Source organism: Tachyglossus aculeatus, chromosome 12 (genome assembly GCF_015852505.1).
Source record: "Tachyglossus aculeatus isolate mTacAcu1 chromosome 12, mTacAcu1.pri, whole genome shotgun sequence".
NCBI lineage: Eukaryota > Metazoa > Chordata > Mammalia > Monotremata > Tachyglossidae > Tachyglossus > Tachyglossus aculeatus.
The window spans coordinates 2468968-2482969 of record NC_052077.1 but is presented as its reverse complement, the minus strand read 5'-3'; the positions used below and the strand labels follow the sequence as shown (position 1 = coordinate 2482969).

General features: G+C 47.0%; 1 protein-coding gene and 1 non-coding gene across 2 annotated transcripts in view; one reads left to right on the top strand and one right to left on the bottom strand.

Annotated features, from left to right (window-relative positions):
• PPA2 (inorganic pyrophosphatase 2) overlaps window positions 1-10088 on the top strand; it is an 88219-nt gene extending 78131 nt beyond the window's left edge. Inside the window, exons 11-13 of the mRNA XM_038754936.1 lie at window positions 8202-8282; window positions 8623-8662; window positions 9840-10088. Coding sequence (XP_038610864.1) covers window positions 8202-8282; window positions 8623-8662; window positions 9840-9868 — 150 coding nt within the window. The 3' untranslated portion in view covers window positions 9869-10088. The remainder of the gene's footprint in view (window positions 1-8201; window positions 8283-8622; window positions 8663-9839) is intronic.
• A 3190-nt stretch (window positions 10089-13278) lies between these two features.
• LOC119935915 lies at window positions 13279-13416 on the bottom strand. Its single transcript, XR_005453512.1, has one exon. It is a non-coding gene; the product is annotated as a small nucleolar RNA SNORA7 (small nucleolar RNA).
• Between the last annotated feature and the right edge of the window lie 586 nt (window positions 13417-14002).

The window sequence follows — 14002 nt, the reverse complement described above, 5'->3', positions numbered from 1 at the left end:
CGTCTCTATATGTTGCCGACTTGGACTTCCCAAGCGCTTAGTCCAGTGCTCTGCACACAGTAAGCGCTCAATAAATACGGCTGAATGAATGAATAAATTACAGATATTGCTGTGGGGCTGAGGGTAGGGTGACTAGCAAGCACTTTAAGGTGCAGATTATCATTGTGTCTTGTCTTTTTCTTTGTTTGCTGTCCTCGGAGAAAACCTTGGTCACACCTGGCTCTGACATTCTTATTATTCAGATGGCTAAGGTTGGGCAACTATTCCGTTCGTGATTTTTTAAAAAACGTATTATTTGTTGTCTTTTCATAGTCCTGACCTGGAGCCCTTTAGCCATTTCATGTCTTTTGAACCATAGAGATGTCTTCGAGTGCAATTTTTACAAGAGTATAATTCCCAACTTTCCCATCTCTTTTCAAAAAAAAAATCACTTGGTTCTTCTGGGACAGAATTACGAACTTAAAGAATCCCTGGCCGTAGTTGGCCATCATAAAATTGTCCATTAGCAAGCGTGACCTGTCCCCTGACTCCGCCGGATAATTCATTCATTCATTCAATCGTATTTATTGAGCGCTTACTGCGTGCAGAGCACCGTACTAAGCGCTTGGGAAGTACAAGTCAGCAACATATAGAGACGGTCCCTACCCAACAGCGGGCTCACGGTCTAGAAGTGCCATCAGATGGCTTTTAGCTCCCGAGTAAAAGTGAGCCATTCATTAGTCGCCACGCAAAGATTCCGATGGACACCAACTGCTACACAAACAAATCTGAAACGGGGGTGCTTTACGCTCCCGTCCAGTTGACATGGGTGAGCACAGGTGTCATTTCCCTGGGAGGGGGTCATTCCAAGCCCCCCTCCCGTATAGGAGGCACTGAAGCAACCACAGGGGCTCAGTGTCTGTTTCTACGGTGTCTTGAATCCCACACCTGCCCCTTCAGCTGTGCTTACTGGCGGTAACCCCCTCCTCCTGTGCATGGGATCGCACTTAACTCACAACGACAACAGTAACAGCTGCTCTCTCCCTCTCTCCCCCGGTTCTTGGGACAGGCAGCTAGTGGGAAGGCTGGAGAGTTAGGCCGGACACGGAGCCTTGGGAAACCGTTTACGTATTTGTGAAGTCCCCGTTCGTGTAGACGAAGGAGAAAGGTAACAGGACCGTTCGCCCCGACAACGGAAAAACAGAGGGTCTCCATATGTTCTCTTTCAGAAGAGGAGGAAGAGGACTGATGGGCAGATAATGAGACAACTTCACCACACCCCATCTGAAAACAGATGCACACACACACTCGCTTTGTGAGCCAAAATCCCCCCCTTTGGGCCTGGACTCCCACTTTCTAAGTGTTGGTATTTCCAGAGGCGATAAAAAAGCTTAGATGATGAGGAGAGAAGTGTTTCGGATTAACCGCCCCACACTCCGTAATAATAATAATCATAATAATGATGGCATTTGTTAAGCGCTTCCTATGTACAAAGCACTGTTCTAAGCGCTGGGGGGGGCTACAAGGTGATGACGTTGTCCCACAGTCTTAATCCCCATTTTACAGATGAGCAACCGAGGTTCAGAGAAGTTAAGTGACTTGTCCAAGGTCACACAGCAGACATGTGAGGGACCCTGGATTCGAACCCATGACCTCTGACTCCCAAGTCCGGGCTCTTTCCACTGAGCCACGCTGCTTCTCTATCAGCCCAGACGAGCAAGTGCCGACTTTATGATACAGATAGGCTGCTAAAACTGAAATGAGGAAAAGAAAATAATTGTCAAAACCCCCTATTAGAATGGAAGTGTTGGGCTGTGTAATATTTTTGCCCATACAGTAGCTTCTTTTTAGTAACACTTTAAGCTAATGAGGAGCTGCTCAATTATTCTATTTTTACACCCTCTCCACCCGCCTCCGAAATGTTTGGCATCTCCAACGAGAAACAGCTGCTGGTTTCGAGCAGGAAATCTAAACAAGCTAACTTTCCTTCCAGCTTAGCAATGGGAGCCCATCCACAACTTAAAGGGACCGGGAAATAAGCAACCTTAGTCACGCATTATGGTGGTATTGGTTTTATTTTGTTTCATTCATTCAGTCGCATTTATTGAGCGCTTAACTGTGTGCAGAGCACTGTATTAAATGTGTATGTGGGTCATCGGTATTTCCGGGCCCGTGTTTGAGTCTCCCTGGGCCCAGATTTTGCTTTTCCAGGACTATGTGGGCCAGATAATAATAATAATGATGGCATTTGTTAAGTGCTTACTATGTGCTGTTCTATGCACTGGGGGCGGGGGGTACAAGGTAATCAGGTTGTCCTACATGGGGCTCCCAGTCTTCATCCCCATTTTCCAGATGAGGGAACTGAGGCCCAGGGAAGTGAAGTGACTTGCCCAAAGTTACACAGCTGACCAGTGGTGGAGCCGGGATTAGAACCCATGACCTCCGACTCCCAAGCCCGGGCTCTTTCCACGGAGCAACTCTGCTTCTCTTTAGTGATGCCCTCCTCCCTCTGTCTCCTGAGGGGCACCATTGTAGGTCCCACCTGCATTCTGCCCGTCTGTGGATTTTTCCGCAATTCTCTCCTCCAGACTTCTCCCGGAATGGGTTCGTGAAGCCACGTCTGGGAGGTTGCTCAATAAAATAAGATCGGGGGGTCATGGGAGGCGTCCGGTTAGAGAAAAAATGAGCAGGATGTGAGGAACGTGCTTTGTGTGGAAGGTTGCACTGGGGGTGGTTCTGTGTGAGGGAAAGCCCTCCTCCATAGAACCCCTCTGCAGGGTTTCGGATTCACTTTAATGCAGTTATACACCCCACTCCCACGGACATTTTGTCTTTAAACGCTATTGTTCTCCCTACCTGTAATTTACGTCAATAGCCGTCCCCCCAAATAGATTGTAAGCTCCTCCAGGGGAGGGATCGGGTCTGCCCACTAATGTTCTCTCCGCGGCACAGAATAAGCACTCAAGAAATACCGCTGATTGACCGATTGGGCATATAATACTGTATTATTCGTTTGGTTTTTTTTCGGCATTGAAGAACCCCTCTGAACAGTGGCTATAGTAATTGTGGCCTTTAAGCAGTGGCCGTGAGCCAAGCTCTGGGGTAGATACAAAATAACCAGATGGAGCACAGTTCCTGTCCCTCCTGGCGCTCCCAATCAAGGAGGGAGGGAGAACAGGTCAATTAATCAATCAGTCGTATTTATTGAGTGCTTACTGTGTGCAGAGCACTGCACTCAGTGCTAGGGAAAGTACAGTAGGGTTGAATAGGAAAACTTAGGCGTTTTAATCCCCATTTTACAGAAGAGGAAACTGAGGCAGAGACCAGTAAACGGACACAGCAGACAAATGATGGAACTGGAATTAGAAACTGGCTCTCCAGACTCTCAGGCCTGTGCTCTCTCCATTAGGCCGCACTGCTTTTCTAAGATAAACCCCCCCACGCCAGAAGTTTAAAAACCTATTGACCCTTTATTGATATCACATTGATCAGACAATCTGTCTCTGTATGTTGCCAACTTGTACTTCCCAAGCGCTTAGTACAGTGCTCTGCACACAGCAAGCACTCAATAAATACGATTGAATGAATGAAATCCACAACATAAGACACATTCAAGTGTAAAAGGAGAACTAATTAGAAATAGAAATTCTAAATGTTCTCTCCTGGAGTCTGGACACATCTTACTACGTCTTTATTAGAGAAGTGGCGTGGCTCAGTGAAAAGAGCCCGGGCTTTGGAGTCAGAGGTCATGGGTTCAAATCCCGGCTCCACAATCGTCAGCTGTGTGACTTTGGGCAAGTCACTTCACTTCTCTGGGCTTCAGTTACCCCATCTGTAAAATGGGGATTAAGACTTTGAGCCCTCCGTGGGACCACCTGATCACCTTGTAACTTCCCCAGCGCTTAGAACACTGCTTTGCACATACTAAGTGCTTAATAAATGCCATCATTATTATTCATTCACTCATTCAATCGTATTTATTGAGCGCTTACTGTGTGCAGAGCACTGTACTAAGGGCTTGGGAATTCCAAGTTGGCAACATATAGAGACGGCCCCTACCTAACAGTGGGCTCACAGTCTAGAAGGGGGAGACAGGCAACAAGACAAAACACATTAACAAAATAAAATAAATAGAACAAATATGTACAAATAAAATAAATAAGTGCATAGAGTAATAAATACGTACAAACATATATACATATATACAGGTAATAATATAATGTACAGGTAATAATAATTATTATTATCTTTGCAGCTCCAAGAATAGGGTTGTTTCTGCCTGTTTTCACCCTTTTCCTATGGACATCATTTCATCCACAACCTTGCACTATTTTCCTCTCCCACCCCTTCTCTCCCGCTTAATGGTTCTAAATGATTAGGATAGCATCCACCGAGGTATTAGTACAATTTCTTATCTTGAAAAAGCTGTTCGTTATTTCTCGATTACCGCAGTGGGCAGCAGCGTGGCTTGTAAGTGGTTCTGTCTGCTTTCCTTTGGCCTGCTTGAATCAGAGGAAATGATGGAATAGTCAGAGTTACTATGCTCCGTTATGAGTTTCCCCTCTATTGTGTCAGTGCTTTAACGCATTGTTTACTTCACTTATTTCTCTTTTTTTAAGTGATACCATCTGTAAAACTGTCAAGGACAGCCAAACCTTTATTAGACACCCCTCCCAAGAATAGCTAATTTGCTTGGCAAGGAAGCCACAAACAACTTTTTTTAATTTTCCCTCCAGTTTGACCTCCCAGGAGCGCCTGTATTCAGCTAGTCCGCTGGGTAGCCATCCTAAAATTTGGGAAGAGCCAAAATCCCTGACAGCCCCCCAACCCTCACCTTCCTCAGCCCCCACACTGAGAAGCAGCGTGGCCTAGAAGAAGCAGCATGAGCCTGGAGTCAGAGGACCTGGCTTCTAATCCTGTCGCCGCCCCTTGTCTGCTGTGTGACCTTGGTCAAGTCACTTAACTTCTCTAGGCTTCAGTTCTCTCCTCTGAAAAATGAGGATTCAATATCTATTCTCCCCTGTGAAGTGGGACCTGACTAGCTTGCGTTTACCCCAGTGCTTAGCAAATAGTAAACGCTTCACAAATACCATGATTATTATTGTTGTTGTTGTTATTGTTGTAGTTATTCCCTGCTGAGTTTCCAGAGAGGCAGCGGCTCACTGGTGGAGGGCCCCGAGACTCTCGCTGAAATCAACTTCCCTTCATGGGAGAGACCCCCATTTAGGCCAGTTCCAGGGGCTGTGATTGTTCCTCCGCACCCCAGAATCTCCTCCACCCCCCTGGAATTTCCAGCAAGGAAATTTAAAGGAATTAAAATTAAAGGAAATTTAGCCACGTGCTACGGGGTGATGGGAGCCTGGATTCCCAGCCTCATTGAGAGGAGGGGAATGATGATCTTCAGCCTGCCCCACTAATTAGGATAATTGATTCCTCTGACCATTTTTAGGGTGGGCTTTCCCCTTCCTGGTCATTTATTTATCCTTTTTGGCTTAAACATGAACAAATCACCCCCCAGTTTATGAGAGACGGCCAGGCCTCGAGAGAGAGCACGGAACTGGGAGTCAGGAGACCCAGGCCTGAGGCCTTTGGCAGGTGGCGAGACCTTGGGCAAGTCACTTAACCTCTCTGGACCTCAGTGTCCACATCCGTAAAAAGGGGAGGAGGGAAATGGTGAGCCCCATGCGGGACAGGGATTGTCCGACTGCCCCTGATCTCACGAACCTTGTATCCACCCCAGCCCCTAACACATAAGGACTTCGTAGATACCGTTAACCTAATTAGCAAAGGCATTTCCAGAGAGTTTGGCCCCTGAGGCAAGTTTCAGCTGAGGCAGCGCCTAATCTAGTCGGTTCCCCAACCTCTAGCATCCTTGGAGTGAAAAAGGAGGGAAAAGCAGCTAATGAAGGTCTTCCTCCGTACAGCTAAACTCCAACAGTCTGTCTGCAGCCCTCCAGGATTGCCTGAACCAGCAAATTAATATTCCTTCCTTAGAGCATTTTCAGAGAAGCAGCGTGGCATAGCGGAAAAATCCCGGGCTCGGGAGTCAGAGGTCGTGGATTCTAATCCCTGCTCCGCCACTTGTCAGCTGGGTGACTCTGGGCAACTCACTTCAATTCTCCATTTCTCAGTGGAAAAGAGCCCGGGCTTTGGAGTCAGAGGTCGTGGGTTCAAATCCCGGCTCCGCCAATTGTCAGCTGTGTGACTCTGGGCAAGTCACTTAACTCCTCTGGGCCTCAGTTTCCTCATCTGTAAAATGGGGATGAAAACTGTGAGCCCCCCGTGGGACAACTGGATCACCTTGTAAACTTCCCAGCCCTCAGAACAGTGCTTTACACATAGTAAGCGCTTAATAAATGGCATCGTTATTATTATTATTATTATTCTCGATACCTCAGTTACATCATCTGTAAAATGGGGATTAAGACTGTAAGCCCCACATGGGACAACCTGATAACCGCGTATCTACCCCAAAGCTTAGAAGAGTGCTTGGAGTGTAGTAAGCACTTAACAAATACCATTATTATTATTAGTATTATTATCCCATCCCTACTCCCAGAGTACCTATATATATTTTTTTTATATACTCTGTTGCTTCCCCTGTTTGTAACTTATTTTACTGACCGCCTCCCTCACTAGATTGTAAGCACTTGTGATCAGGGCTACCCCATTAATCCAAGAATAAATATTTATTTATCCTATCCCACCTTGATTACTCTTTCAGCCTCCTTGCTGACCTCCCAGCCTCCTGTCTCTCCGCACTCCAGGCCATACTTAACTGTGCTACCGAGATAATTTTTCCACAAAAACGTTCAGGCCATCTTTCCCCTCTTCTCAAGAACCTCCAGCCGTTGCCCCTCCACCTCCACATCATAACAGAAACTCCTCACCATTGGCTTTAAAACAATCACCTCGTCCCTTCTTACCTCACCTCGCTAATCTCCTACTACAATCCAGCCTGCACACTTGGCTCCTCTAATTCCAGCCTTCTCACTGGATCTCGTCTCTCTTGCCGCCGATCTCTCGCCCGCGTCCTGCCTCTCGCCCTCCCTCCTCAAATCTGACAATTACTCTCTCCCCCTTCAAAGCCTCATTGAAGGCCCACCTCCTCCAAGAAGCCTTCCCAGACTAAGCCCCCCTTTCCTCTTCTCCCACTCCCTTCTGCGTCCCCCTGTCTAACTCTCTTTATTAATCTCCCCGTCTCTTAGCCCCACAACACCTATGTACATAAATGTAATTTATTACTTCTGTTGATGTCTGTTTCCCCCTCTACACTGTAAGCTCGCTGTGGACAGGGAATGCCTCTGTTTTCTGTGATATCGTACTCTCCCCAGCTCTTAGGGCAGTGCTCTGCACACAGTAAGCGCTCACTAAATTTGATTGACTGACTGTTGTACTTTTCCAAGGTACGGTGCTCTGAGAAGCCCAGAAAGTACGTCCAAGGGCCGCATTTCCCGACTTTTGAGGGCCGCGGTTTCGCCCATTTAGGACTTTGGACCCTCCCCCTTGAGCAGCTGACGGGGGGTTTCAGCCTCTGCTGCTCTGAGAACCCCAGAAAGTACATCCAAGGGCAGCATTTCCCGACTTTTGAGGGCTGTAGTTTCACCCGTTTAGGACTCTGCATCCTCCCCCTTGAGCAGCTGACCACCCCCTTAGCCTCTACTGATCAGTTATCTCTTTCAGAGACAGAAAGAGAGCAGAAGGAAGAAGTGTGTGTTAATGTCTGTCCTTTTTGTGGATTTATTCCCTTCTTGCCGAATTCATGGGGAGCGATCTACTTGGCTCGAGTCCCAAGTGGAAAAGACAAAGTTTGTCAGGAAGCCATTCTTCCTTGTTTGGTGCTTACTGATCTCCCTCTCTCTATCCCTCTCCCTCTTCCTCCCTCTCCCCTTGACTTGCCTTGGCCCACCCACCTCAACAAGTTTCCGTCCTTTAGTTATTTATTTTACTCATTACTCTTTATTTATTTATTTTACTTGTACATATTTATTCTATTTATTTTATGTTGTTACTATGTTTTGTTTTGTTCTCTGTCTCCCCCTTCTAGACCGTGAGCCCGCTGTTCGGTAGGGACCGTCTCTATATGTTGCCAACTTGTACTTCCCAAGCGCTTAGTACAGTGCTCTGCACACAGTAAGCGCTCAATAAATACGATTTATTGAATGAATGAATGAATCCTTGAAATAACAAACGCCAATGACCCGCTGTTCTTATTACGCCAGTTTTCTAAGGGTCCCTTAGGAGAAGCAGTCGAAGACATCCAAACTGCTCACAGAGACAGCAAAACCTTTCAAAACTGTCAGGTACTACCTTTTAGTTTCAAGTTTTGACCATTAAAAGGTATGATGGGGAAAACGATAATAGGGAGATTTATTTAGACCTCTAAAGGTGGCAAAAATCTCTTTTTTCCTCCGTACCTCGTCTTCTTTTTCTTAATTCTAAAATCTGATGCCTGTGCTCACAAAGCTCCTGAGGGAAGGACCAACACGTCGACAGATGTATGTAAAATCAGTGGGTCGTCCTGCTGCAGGGTCGTGTGGGGTTTCTCCTGTTTGTTGGATGTGTTCGTGCTAAAATAGTTTGGATGTGAGTTCCTCTCATGGAGCCTTCATTAAAAGCAGGACTGGCGTTTTTGTCTCATAGACATCTTCTTCAATGGACCAAGATCCCATCTCCCAAGAAGGTATGATACGTGTTTACTCCATATGGCCACGGGGACTAAATCGCTTGCATTCGTGGAAACATAATAAAGGCATAAAAATAGATGTTAGGAAAGGTTTTTATATAAACCAAGCGTACCAAACTGTAAAATATTTATATCAATTCCCTAGCTGAGAAAACTTAGTAATAGTCCTCTGTTTCAGAAAACGGGGAGGAACATATGGTTAGCATTTTCAACCCAGGAAATGTTGTTTTGATTATTCTGGGACTTTTTCCCTTCCAACCCCTTCAGTGGCAGCCAATCAACGATGGTAGTTTTAAAGTGATGCCAAGTTTCGTTGTGCCCCGGAAGTATTCTGGGGTTGTTTTTTTTTGCTTCTCTCCTTCCATTTCTCACGTTAGTGAACGAGGAGCCTGAGGTGAAGAATCACAATCCAAGGAAGGTTTTAAAAAAGCAAAAGCCATTTTTTATGAGAAAAATATCTATCGAAGACAAGAAAAATCTGGAGTGGGAACAGAGGACACTGTACTTAGAAGTGAAGAAAAAAACTCAATACAAAACAGACAGCTAAGGGCTAAAACCATGAGTCAAGCTCCAAAATGTTTGCAAAAAGGAACGTATCCATCAACATGATTTCATGGGAAAGCAAGTTGAACTCCTTACTTGGTATATTTCCAAAAAAAGTCGTTCCTCCACAGAACTTTCCCATTTTGGGTATCTGGCAGTAGGGTGCAGTTGGCTAATCCTCCCGTGTTGATTCTAGAGCTGGTAACTGGAGGGCTTTTCGTGGAGGTCAATCAGTAATTTAAGCATTTAAGCTCTTACTCTGTGCAGGACGCTGTACTGAGCATTTGGCAGAGTACCGTACAACAGACATGGTAGAATTGGTAGACATATTCTACGCCCACAGGGAGCTTACAGTCTAGAAGGGGAGGTGGACACTCATATGGACAAATAAATTAGAGTCCCATGCGATTGTCTCTAGAGATGCCATTAAATTGAAGCATGAGGATTTGAGCTCTGTGTCCGCTCTCATCCCATGACCTGATAGAAAGTTTGAGAAATTCAAAGGGGCCAAGAGCGTAGCCTCTACGGTAGTGGGGAAAGCAGAAGCAGTTGAAAAAGGAGAAAGGAGAGCTACCTTTCTCCACTTGCTTGCGTCGGTCACACTTCCTGTCTCTTTCTTTTTTCAACCTAGATGATGGGTGGCACTTTCTCAGCAAGTGATGGAAGCGTCTCTTCATCAAGCCTCCAGTTGGCAGCCTCCTCCGGCCTCCAGTGCTGCCCGTAGGATTCGCTGGCTCCCCCGAATCAAGAGCGGAGAATCGGATTCTCGGAACGGCGTGGCTTGTAAATAAACCCATGCATTTTCGGCCACCGCGCTTTCAGTGCTACTTAACGATGGGCGAGGATTTTCATGGAAGGGTGGCCGATTTCCAGTGAATGTCAAAACTCTTGTGTGCCTAACCGTCTCTGATACCGAGAAAGCTTTTAGCAGGTTATTGATCAATCAGTGGTCTTCACTGAGCACTTTCCGAGCGTTAAACCCTTGGGAGTTTACGGTACAATATTGTTGGTAAACACAGTCCCTGCTCACAAGAAGCTTACGGTCTAGAGGGGAAGACAGACATTTGAAATAGGGTGTGAATGTAGAGTCTGGAAGTATGTGTGGCTAAAGTTGGAATGGTGATAGATGGTAGGAAACCAATTGTCAGCTGTATGACATTGGGCAAGTCTCTGTGCCTCAGTTACTTCATCTCTAAAATGGGGATTAAGACTGTGAGCCCCCCATGGGACAACCTGATCACCTTGTAACCTCCCCCAGCGCTTAGAACAGTGCTTTGCACATAGTAAGCACTTAATAAATGCCATCAAAAAATAAAAGTAATGAGGAGGCACAATTGAAATGTAGAAAATCTTGAAGATAGCGGACGGGGCAAACCAAAAAATCGGTATTCACCAAATTCCTCATCACTGGGAAGAAGCACCTCCCATCTGAACCTGCGGGTTCAGAAACAAACCCACGGACGTAGCTCTTCCCAGAGCGGGTGGGGAATCTGTGGGATCTGTTTCCATGGAAAGTCTACTAGCAGACACGTTAAAGGGCCTTCAGCAGATATTGAGAGGGAACCAGGATGGCCTACTGGATAGAGCCTGGCTCCACCATTTTTCCGCTGCGGGAATCTTGTTCAAGTCACTTAAAGCCCATTGTTCGGTAGGGACCGTCCCTATATGTTGTCGATTTGTACTTCCCAAGCGCTTAGTACAGTGCTCTGCACAGAGTACGCACTCGATAAATACGATTGAACGAATGAAAGAATGGACTTCTCTGCACCTCAGTTATTTCATCTGTAAAATGGGGATTAGGAATGAGCCCCAGCTCTTAGTCCAGTGCCTGGCACCTAGTAAGTGCTCGGCTAATACCATTTTTTTTAAAAAAAAAGCATAACAAAGGAAAGGTATTGGAGATATCGCTAGACTGTAAACTCCTTGTAATAATAATAATGATAATGATGGCATTTATTGAGTGCTTACTATGTGCAAAGCACTGTTCTAAGTGCTGGGGAGGTTCCAAGGTGTTCAGGTTGTCCCAGGGGGGGCTCACAGTCTTAATCCCCATTTTACAGATGAGGTAACTGAGGCCCAGAGAAGTGAAGTGACTTGCCCAAAGTCACACAGCCGACAGTTGGCGGAGCCGAGATTTGAACCCATGACCTCTGACTCCAAAGCCCGGGCTCTTTCCACTGAGCCTTGCTGCTTCTCCGGAAGGTCATGACTTCTAATCCCGGCTCCGCCACATGTCTGCTGTGTGACCTTGGGCAAGTCACTTTCCTTCTCTCTGCCTCAGTTTCCTCATTGGCAAAATGGGGATTGAGACTTTGAACCCCACATGGGACAGGTGAGCCTGTTGTTGGGTAGGGACCGTCTCTATATGTTGCCAACTTGTACTTCCCAAGCGCTTAGTACAGTGCTCTGCACACAGTAAGCGCTCAGTAAATACGATTGAATGAATGAATGAATCTTCTCCCTTTCCCCGGCTCCCAGGGAAGGGGGGAGAAGTCAGTCTACTTCCCACCCTTCGCTGTTACTTTCACACCACCTATTCCCGCCAACCCCCAACCAAATCTTCCTTCTCTACCACCCTCCGCGTGACTGGTCACTGATATCTGCTGCCTGCCTGTTCCCCCTTCTGCGTTTCTTTCCGATTTTGATGGTTTTCCCACATTGCTTTCCCTTCTCCTCCTCTGATCCCCTGGGAACTCATCCCTGGGGGAGCAGGACAGAGTACAGGCCTGGGAATCGGAGGGACCTGGGTTCTAGTCCTGGCTCCACCACTTCACTTTTCAGTGCCTCGGTTCTCTCATCTGTAAAATGGGGATTATGACCGTGAGCCCCCTGTGGGACATGAACTGTGTCCAATTTTGTATGAACCAGGGCTCAGAACAGTGCATAGCATGTAGTAAGCATTTAATACCAAAAAAAACCTGGAGCCTCCTTGTTTATGATCGGACTGACCCCCCCCCCCCGCCAGCCACCCACTCCTCTCCCACCCCAGTACTGCCGACATCTCTAAACCCCTCACACCCCCTTAGATCTGACCATCTGGAAACAATCCCTCGTCTCTATTCTACACCTGTCGCCTCTGTCTCCTCTCTTCTTTCTTCCTGACCCAATCCGGTCTGGCTTTTGACCCCTTCATTCCACCAAGGCTGCTTCAAAGCTCACCAATTATCTCCTTACAGCCCAATTCAAAGAGCTGAACTCTGTCCTGATCCTCGCCGACCTTCCGGTTGCCTTGGATACCGGACTTCTCCCTCTTCCCTCACACACCACCAGGCCTTGGTTTTGTACCAGCCTGGCTCTCCGTCCTCTCCGGCTACTCCTCGATGTGGTTCATCTGCTCGTCTTCTGCGTGACTCTAGAGTCCCCTCCTATTCTCACTCTCCACTCACCCTCTCGGGGAGCTCATCCGCTCACACGGTTACAGCTACCATCTCCCAAACCTGCCTCGCTAGCCCTGATCTCTCATCTTCCCTGCAGGCCCGCGTTTCCTCTCGCTTCCAGGACACCTCCGCTTGGTTGTCCCCCTGACAGCTCAAACCCCGTACGTTGGAAGTAGAAGTACTGACCTTCCCTCTTAAACCCAATCTTCCCACTGATTTTCCCAATTCCGTCCACCCTCCTCCCTTCCCAGAAGCCCGCAACCCCAGAGTCATCCTCAACTCCTCGCGGTTTTTCAACTTTCCCATTCAGTCGACGGGCAGTTCCTGCCGATTCTTCGTACGTGACATCTCTCAGATCCACTCCTTCAGAAACATTGTGGCTAGACTATCGTATCAGTCTCCTTGCTGGTCTCCCTGCCACTCACCAATCTGCGCTCTTATCATATCTCGGAATATCATTTGGCCCGCGTCTCCCTACTTCTCAAAAACCTTCCCTTCACATCTAATGCTGTTGAGTCGTCTCCGACCCATGGTGACATCATGGTCACATCTCTCCCAGAACGCCCCACCTCCATCTGCAGTCGTTCTGGATCCAGAGAGTTTTCTTGCTAAAAATACAGAAGTGGTTTTCCATTGCCGCTTTCGGCGCCGTAATCCTGAGTCTCTGCTTTCAATTCTCTCCCGGGAGTCTTGACTTGTAGCGGATTGCCTTCCACTTCCTAACTACTGGCCAAGCTGGGAATGGAATGGTTAGGCCTCTGCTTGACTCTCCCTCCCGTAGTCGAGGCTGGTAGAGTATTGGAAACTCTCCAGGTGTGACCCTGAGAGGCTACTTAACACGTACCGTAAGTATTATTAGTAGTATCAAACAGAAACTCGTCCTTGGTAACTTAGGAACTTTAAATCTTTTGCCAGAAAACGAGGGGAAGGGGAACGGAGTGGGTCTCTCTGTGGGGGTATAAATTTGGTCATGTTTTTCCTAGATAAAACTAACCTAAAAAGGTCAAATCTAAAAGACTGCCAAAGCCCAAGGAGCGTGGGTCACCAAGGACTGAAAAGAGATCATTCGATAGTCAATCAGTGGTATTTGTTGAGTTCTTCACTGTACCGAGTGACTGAGAAAGTAGAATACTTCACTTCTCTATGCCTCAGTCTCCTCACCCGTAAAATGGAGATCTAAATCCTCCCCCCTCCGATTTAGACTGATTCGCTCCTATCTACCCCGGTGCTTAGAACAGGTCTTAATGCATAGTAAGTGCTTAACAGACACTAGACAGATACTAAACAGATACCAGACTGTGAGACCACTGTTGGGTAGGGACTGTCTCTATATGTTGCCAACTTGTACTACCCAAGCGCTTAGTACAGTGCTCTGCACACAGTAAGCACTCAATAAATACGATTGATTGATTGATTG